This window comes from Tursiops truncatus, chromosome X (genome assembly GCF_011762595.2).
Source record: "Tursiops truncatus isolate mTurTru1 chromosome X, mTurTru1.mat.Y, whole genome shotgun sequence".
NCBI classification, from domain to species: domain Eukaryota; kingdom Metazoa; phylum Chordata; class Mammalia; order Artiodactyla; family Delphinidae; genus Tursiops; species Tursiops truncatus.
Window position 1 is genome coordinate 72,704,528 of NC_047055.1, and position 9,197 is coordinate 72,713,724.

At 42.9% G+C, this 9,197-nt stretch overlaps 1 protein-coding gene across 1 annotated transcript in view; it reads left to right on the forward strand.

The window, feature by feature from the left end:
• Window positions 1–6,051, forward strand: part of ZC3H12B (zinc finger CCCH-type containing 12B) — a 44,240-nt gene extending 38,189 nt beyond the window's left edge. Inside the window, exon 5 of the mRNA XM_019948890.3 lies at window positions 143–6,051. Coding sequence (XP_019804449.1) covers window positions 143–1,563 — 1,421 coding nt within the window. The 3' untranslated portion in view covers window positions 1,564–6,051. The remainder of the gene's footprint in view (window positions 1–142) is intronic.
• Window positions 6,052–9,197: the final 3,146 nt, after the last annotated feature.

Genomic DNA, 9,197 nt, shown 5'->3' on the forward strand with positions numbered 1-9,197 from the left:
TATCTTTATGAACAGTTAATTTTCTGCCTTAACCCCAAACAGTAAAACTCTAACCTGAGTGACCAGATTGTTACGACAGCTTCTGGCACAGAGAGTTGCACTACTCTGAGAGAGAGTCTTACCACAAGGCATTATTTTTCAGGCAAAAAATGCACCTACGGCCACAAGTGCAAATACTACCATCCGGAGCGGGCCAACCAACCGCAGCGTTCGGTGGCTGATGAGCTCCGCATCAGTGCCAAACTGTCCACAGTGAAAACCATGAGTGAAGGCACCCTGGCCAAGTGTGGCACAGGGCTGTCTAGTACCAAAGGTGACATAACCTCAGAAGTCAAACGTGTGGCCCCCAAGCGCCAATCGGATCCCAGCATCCGTTCCGTGGCTGTGGAGCCTGAGGAATGGCTGTCCATTGCCCGTAAGCCTGAGGCCAGCTCTGTCCCCTCACTTGTGACTGCTCTAAGTGTCCCCACAATCCCACCCGCCAAAAGCCATGCAGTGGGTGCACTCAACACCCGTTCAGCCAGCAGCCCAGTGCCAGGATCCTCTCATTTCTCCCACCAGAAGTCCTCACTGGAGCACATGACCAGCATGCAGTACCCCCCGATCCTGGTTACCAATAGCCATGGGACCCCTATTAGCTACTCTGAGCAATACCCAAAGTTTGAGTCCTTGGGGGACCACGGCTACTATTCAATGTTAGGTGACTTCTCCAAATTGAACATCAACAGCATGCATAATAGAGAGTACTACATGGCTGAAACAGACCGGGGGTTGTACGCCCGGAATCCCAACCTCTGTCCTGACAATCGTATGAGCCATAGCAGGAACGACAGCTATTCCTCTTACAACAACCTGTATTTGGCTGTAGCTGATACTCATCCTGAAGGTAGTTTGAAGCTGCATCGCTCAGCATCTCAGAACCATCTTCAGCCTTTTCCTCATGGTTACCATGAAGCCTTAACGCGAGTGCAGAGCTATGGCCCAGAGGACTCTAAGCAAGCCCCCAACAAACAATCAGTCCCCCACTTAGTTCTACATGCCCAGCACCCGACAACTGGAGCACACTCCAGCTGTCCTGGGGACTATCCCATGCCTCCCAATATCCATCCTGGGGCAACTCCCCAGCCAGGACGTGCCCTGGTGATGACTCGGATGGACAGCATTTCTGATTCCCGTCTGTATGAGAGCAACCCCATGAGGCAAAGACGCCCTCCTCTGTGCCGGGAACAACATGCCAGCTGGGACCCACTGCCCTGTGCAACTGACTCCTATGGCTACCACTCCTATCCCTTGAGTAACAGCCTCATGCAACCATGCTATGAGCCAGTCATGGTACGGAGCGTGCCTGAAAAGATGGAGCAGCTTTGGATGAATCCTTGGGTTGGAATGTGCAATGATTCCAGGGAGCATATGATCCCAGAGCACCAGTATCAGACCTACAAGAACCTCTGCAATATTTTCCCTTCAAACATCGTCCTTGCAGTGATGGAGAAGAATCCCCACACAGCAGATGCCCAGCAACTAGCAGCCTTGATTGTTTCTAAGCTTAGGGCTGCACGTTGACATGACATAGGACTTATTTCATTTTACAAATATAAATATGAATACCAATAATGCACTAATACTATGATAATAGTAACTAATAATTTTGTGTTACACTTTACAAGTTACAGAGTGTTTATGTCATTGATGTGCATAACAACCCTGTGAGGTAAATCTTACTAATGTCTTGCTTTCTAGACAAGGAAACTGAAGCTCAGTGAGATTAGGTGACTTGCCGAGGTCACACTGCTAGCAAGTGACCAAGTAAAGACTCACACCCAAGTCCTCTGACTCCAAGTCCTATGCCCTTTTACACTGCACCATGCAGGTAATGGAGGACAAAACCCAGGGGAAAGGTCCAAATGCAAGAAACTCCAAGGGATTCCATTACCAACTGTTTTCTTAGTCACATATTCTATATTACAAAGTATCGATGATATATCTAATTTTAGAGAGCAAGAGCATCAGGATCAATCCATATGTTGAATTAACCTTTTAGGATTTTTAATAGGAATATTTAAAGGTATTTAAAAGTAAATGCATACTTTATTGCATGGATATCTGACCATTCAATACCTTTATTAACCGAGCTATAGGGTCACATCGAAGCTTCTAGAGCTATATTTCAAACTTATTGTTAGCAATTATATTGCATGTATGACTGTATGTATTTGTTTGAGAGGTGTGTGTGTATATCTCTATATAACCTTTTATATAGTGATGATAAAAAGACAGGCTCTGCACAGCCCTTAGTCTACAGCTGTGTAGATCACAAATCAGACTTGATTTTATGTCACATTTCATAGTTTCAACTAGTTTTGAAAGTGAAACTACATCCTAATATTTGAACATTGCTTTCTTAGGCACCAGAGCAAACTGGCTCTATTTCCTTTGCACTTTTTACTTGTCAACATTTATTGACAGTTCTTAGCTTTTAAGTCTCTTCACCTCAGTAAATTAGGGATCAGATTGAAGCCTTCTTCTGCAGAGGAGCTGATGGATAAGCTCAAGTTCCAAGCATAGTAGATGCGTGTGCTAGACAAGCACAGAAGAGTTTAACCAGGACCAAGGGATTTCCTACCAGAATCCGCTTCCCTTAATCCCAGGAGAGATGGCCAAACTCATTTGGCGTTAAATGATGGACACAAAAGCTGCATTCAAGGAGGGTCTAATGGATGCTCTTTGGACTTCTGACCTATGCAGTATTCAACACTACAGCATGAAATGTAATGCACAGCCATGTAATCCACTTTGTCCTTCCATCCACCCTTTGGGCAATAAGGTTGATCATTGGTGGAGCAGAATTTCTTTAGGAAACAAAATTAGGGGATTTTCTAGGTGGAAAAAAGGCAGCTTCCAAAAGGGGATGCTACATCTTTGCTAATAGCTGGCTCAGTTACACACTTCAAATGCACACAAAGAGTGTGCACTTGACCTTAGGTAATTCTTAAATGCATTACTAAAGAAGGCAGGACTTTGTGTTGAGGGCACCATTTGCGCAACTTGTATCTTGCTCAGGGTGGGAACCTTTGTAGCTAAATGCCTCTAGAAGAGGTGTTTATTGTTTTTGGTTTTTTAACAGCTGCACTAAATGAACCCCTTTTTGAATCCATTGTATATTGCAACATTTTGAACCATGACCAGCTCAGTATTTCTTGAGCTGGAACTTGCTAATTTCTATGGTCGTTTTTTCATGAAAGTTGAGAAGGCCTGGTCTTGGCCTTTTGTTTCTTCATGAGAAGGTGTGACACTGCCTATAAATGTTTCTTACTGTGAAACACTCCGAATGTGAGACTGTAGTCAGGGTTGTTTCTGGTGGTTTGATAATGGCTTGCATGCTGCTTTCTGGCTTTGTGTCTCTGTCCTAGTTGATCAAAACTTCATCTCAGTGTTTCTCTTCAGTTAACCACAGTTCACATTCATCTCCTACCCTCTGATCTTTCTATCCCCCAGCATACTGAGATGTAAAATTATTTTCTGTCAGGTAGGTCCATAGAGAGTGACGTGCTTGCTATTTCACACAAACACCATTTTATACCTTCAGCTTCTTGGACCTTCTAAATCTGTCCCATGTCTAAATCAGGGTATTTGACAATCTTAGATGACTCTACTGCCTTTGTGCCAGTTAGTTCATCTTCCTACCAAAACCATCAATGACACCACTGTATCCACTAGCTGCACAACGTACAGGGAAGCACAAGATTAATCTTGTCAGCTGCAATTCATCTGGAACATGTTCATGTTTAGTACTCAAAAAAATTGTAAGCTCCTCCCAATACAGGAAATATTTTTAGGGCAGCGTATGTATTTCTTATTTCCAAAAACAATTGTCATTCTTCTCATAAAATGTGTATGAATCAAAGCGGCTAGGAGCAATGCCTCAAATAACCAGAAATGACCTTCTGTTGATACAAATTGTATCTCTTTTTTTCCTGATTGTATAGAAGCAAATGTACAAAACTCATCTTAAACTAGGTTTGGTATTGACTTTTCACTATGATGTTTGTGGCACTGTGTGTCACAAGGGAGTAGCCCAGGGGTCATGAGAGAGCTTTTATTTCCAAAGGGCAGCAGTTTATAGACAAAGACAATTTTTCAAGGCCTCTTTATTACTATGTCCAACAGCTACTGTGCATAGTTTCAAGCATTATATTGCATAAGTTTCTCTTTAGCCTGTTAAGTTTAATATATCCTTGCAAAAGAGACTTTGTGTAAAAAAGTGTCAGTGTTAGTGGTTCATCTGCAAGAATCTACAAATCAAGCTGGGAACTCCCCTGGTGGTCCAGGGGGTAAGACTCCACGCTCCCAATGCAGGGAGCCTGGGTTCAATCCCTGGTCAGGGAACTAGATCCCACATGCATGCCACAACTAAGAGTTCACATGCCACAACTAAGAAGTCCGCATGCCACAAATGAGTCTGCATGCCACAACTAAGAAGTCCATGTACCGCAACTAAAGATCCCGCATGCCACAATGAAGATCCTGTGTGCTGCAACTAAGACCCGGTGTAGCCAAAATAAATAAATAAATATTTTAAAAAATATATATAAATGGAGCTGTACAATTATGAATGCATTGAGGTCTGCACACTTCTTGACTTCCATTTTGTCTGCAATTATAAAACAGTAAATACAAAGAAAGCCTGGAACCCCTTTGGCTCCCTTGATAATAAAATCAAGCTTCCTTCCTAGGGCTAAGTGTGTGTCCTTCAGGATACTTACCTCCAAGCACTAAGCAGGGGCTACTGCACAGTTTTTTGTGTGGTTTTCAAGAAGTATATTTTGCAAGAGGTGCTTTGTAATTTTAATTCTTTCACTGAGTTTCTGAACTCATAGCAAGTCTGTGCTTGTTCAGGCCTTATATCTTGTAGATTTTGTGAATTTTTTTTCTTTTTGTGATTTTGTTGTTGTTATTTTTATTTTTATCTGAAGAAGTGTGACTCTGGAGTGGCATGGTCAATCCAGGGCACCATTTCTGTAAAACAACTCAAAGGAAAGTGAGCTTTTTCAAAGGTAACATATAGCCATTGCACTCTCTCTTAAGGTGCAAGAAATGGGAGGATGACAGATGCTTTATGGAAATGGTATATAAAACTTTTCTTCTATGTAATGAAATATACATCTATATATCTATATCTATATCTATATCATCTATATATCCTCTCTCTCTCTCTTTCTGCTAGTTTCCAGGAGAATACTTCTAAATCCATTTTTTCTATTTTAGAATAAATTATCTTTATACAGTAATTCAAACACTGATATCCATTAACCTTTGGCACTGGGTTTTTTTCTAATATAGAAGAGTTCATTTTGAGAGGCGCTCAGTTACTGTTCTATCTATGCTTTAAGTATGGGACTTTGTATAAACACCCTTTTTGAGGGCCAACAATTTCAATACACTTTAACTCTGTGAACTAGGTCTGGAACTGCACAGGGAAAGTAATGTCAAGCTGTCCAAAGAGCCCTGCTCAGGTGTCCTCCCAACCCTTCTCTGCCTTCCCCTAGTTTGCTTCTCCTCAGGTCTGACACTGAGGTGTGCATAATCTTCAACTAAAAAGGCACTACACTTAGTTCTCATTGGAAACCAAACTAGTATATTTTGGGAACCTGCTTATCTAAATAGCTGATGCCAAAAGACTCAGCATATTCCATATCTATCATAGTGTAGCTAGCTATATACATAGGCAGATTGACTAATTTTAGTCCTGGTTTGTGTATCACTGAGCTATAGTAGTTTGCTTTATCCATTTGTGGGGTTAAATGATACTGTATAATGGCTATAAACTTTTATAAAATCTCTTTGGGTTTTTTGTTTGACCCAAACATTATGTAAGTCTCAACGACAAAATACACAAAGCTAACCTGAGGTGAGTGAAAATATATCGTGTCCCCAGTTTTGTCTGCCCCTCTAATGCATGTGCAATGCTTTGCAATATGTTCTCACTAGCATGAATGTGCTACGACTACTTCATGAGGTTTTAATTTGTTTCACCTATCATCATGATGGAAAATGCTGTCATTGACAACAATGAACTGTAACCACACTTAATTACTGCATAAATGTTTTGTTTACTAACCACTAAGGGCTCTGTTTCTTTAAGAATATCACCAACAAAGCCATACCACACATATAAATACACACACTCAGCTCCTAAAAAATTAGACTTCTGTCCTTGGGATTTGCATCTTGAGATAAACTATAATGGGAGGGATCTCCCCAAATGAGTTCATCTGAATTTCATCACAGTAAACATATGCCCTCTAATTTTTGTATACTAACACATCTATAAGTGCTAATCAATCGGTGTTTCCCGCAGGGGTGGGCTGGACCAGGCCTTCACTGGTGGGTCAGAAACTGGTGGAGGGCTCAGGGCTCAGGCTTATTTCTGTAAAAGCCTACTGTTTCCCCCCTGAATAGCCTCAGGTCCACAGAGACATCATCTGCCGAGCCATAGCCAGAATATCAGAGCTAGAAGCAGCCTGGCACCCTACAGTTCACAGAGAAGTCACATGGGGAGTGCTCAGTTGCATGGACTCAATCAAGTTATAGGTATGAGAACTGAGGCTCCAAGAACTGAAGAGATTCAACCAAGGCTTAACAGGGAGTTGATGGCAAAGCCAGGACTGGAACCCCAGGCCTCATTGCTCTCAGGCCAGTGAGCCCTTTATCACAGTGGTGTCTGCTCTTCCCTTAGGTCTCTCTGAAGCCTCATCCTTACCCCTGCACTCCTCCTCCCCTCCCCGACACAACAGGCCAGTCTCATTCTAAAGGCAGAGGTGGACACAGTGGCTGCAGGGGACCCCAGGCTAGGAGACTTCAGAAGGGGCTAGTATTCGTGAATCTTTTTTTCTTTTATCATCCTTCTTGGGACTAAGTGTGCTCATCTCTCCCCGTCCTTTTCCTCTTCTGTCTGTTTACTCCTGCTGTCTCCTCTCACATTTCTCAGACATACATACAACAAATTCTTACTGAGTACCAAATAGGAGCTTGGCCTATACTGGACTAGGGAGAGACTGAAGAGGAGGAAACAGTTCCTGTCTTCTGGAACTTGCACTGCAGTGAGGGAATGAAACATGCTTAGAAAATAAATGAATTCCCTTTCTTAGAGGGCAGTGACAGTGTGAGGTTAGGGGAAGTGATAAGAATAATTAGAATTCTAAGAAGGGACAATTCAATGTCCAATGCTTCTCCCTAATCACAGGCAGAAAATCAATTAGTCTGACAATATCCCTCCCTAGCTTAACCTCTCTGGCCTCAGGACCTCCCATGTTCTTCGCTTAACCCATATTCCAATTATTCTGGACCCCTCACTGGTGCCCCAACATGCCATGGTCTTTCTTATAACCCTCCAGACTTTTACCTTCCTTCTACTGTTTTGACTAGTAAAGTCACCTCCTTATTAAGCTGTCCCACCTCCTTGTCCAGACATTGTTAGTCCTTTCCCCCGGGGGCCTTGCAGGCATCTTGAACAATACGTCTATTTTAGCACTTGCCACTCTGTTACAATCATGTTGGCATGCAGATCCCAAACAAAACATGAAACTCCTTAGGGGCAGGAACCATATTCTTCATTACTAATGAAATTAACTCCTATCAGAAGGGGTGTGTTGACTTAAAAAAAATACACAACCTGAGAGTTGCAAGTTAAGTTTTATCTGGGGCAAAATGAGGACTGAAGCCTGGGGAGACAGCCTTTCAGATAGCTCTGAGAAACTGCTCCGAGGAGGCAAGGGGAGGAGCCGGGATATAGGGGAGTTTGCAACAAAGGGCAGGTAGTCAGGAACATCAAAAGATTACTGTTAATTAAAGAAAACCAGATAGCTCAAATTAAGGAATTTAGCGCTTTTCTGTGTATGGGAAGATGCAAGAGTCTGGGCTTACTGAAATCATTCCTTTGATATGCACCTCAACCATCTGGGGCCAGTATCCTGTATTTTCACATCCTGAGTTTCCTCAGGGCTCACCGCAGGGAGTGGCTGCAGTCTGATGGCTGCTAGATGTCAGGTATTCTTTTCAGCCCTGAGTTTCCTCAGGGCTCACCAGCTCACGTTGGAGGGCTGCAATCGTTGATGACTGTGACATCCTTTGTTTATTGATAAGGCAGGAAATATTCCATTTATAAATATTCCATTCCACTTATATTCCATTTATCAGGTGACTCTCATTATTGTTGTTGACTAGCAATATAATCAGTGCTCCCTTCCCTTGACCCTGAACCCTGCTCCTCGGTTAAATGTGTGCAGTTCAAAGACTTTCTAATCAGTCTCTGGCCTCTAGTCAGAAGGAAAAGGTGCAAGGGCACTGGGCTAAGGTTGCTTCCTGGCCTGTCCTCCCCTATGCCCCCTCCCTCACTTCCTACCCCCAGCCCCCGCCATCTAAAGCAGCCCTTCCCAGGGACCTGGCTTCACAAATCCCAGGTTTCAGGAGGACTCCAGCCAACAATAACGCTTGGTTCTTACTCTCCCTGGACCTGGACTAAAAATGGCTCTGATAGCCTACTTCTCATCTTTAGGTCAGTTTTTGAGGGCCAGGGGAGAGGTCTTTGTCCTAGGTTATATGGAGACCCAAGTCCTGAGTTCAAGGCCTGTGAACCCTGGCATGAATCCACACCACTCACACATACAAAGCATGAAAAGCTTTAGAAAGCAATTGCACATCTATTATCTTATTTGATCCTTACAAGCCCATGAGGCAAATATCCTCCTTCTACAGATCAAGAAACTGTGACATGATTTACCCAAGGCTGTTCTCATTAAGTGGTGGAGCTTGCCTGGAATCTAGGTCTTTGGGTAGCTTTTTCCTCTATACCAGAGCATCTCAAACTTTAGTGTGCATCAGAATCATGTGAAGGGCTTGTTAAACCAGATTGCTGGCCGCCCTCAACATTTCTGATCCAGGCCAGGAGTGGGGTTCAATAATTTGCATGTCTAACAAGTACCCAGGTGATGCTGATATTACAAGAAACTCGTTCTACACCAAGCTGTTAACTTGTTCTGTGTCCTTAGGCAAATCCCTTCCCTTTTACTCTGCCTTAGTGTCTCAATGTATAAAATGAGGGGGCTAGACTAGAACTATGATTTCTAAACTATTTTTTTGGCAGCAAAGTCCACTTTGAAAAAAAAATCTTATATACAATACCAATACATACACAATAG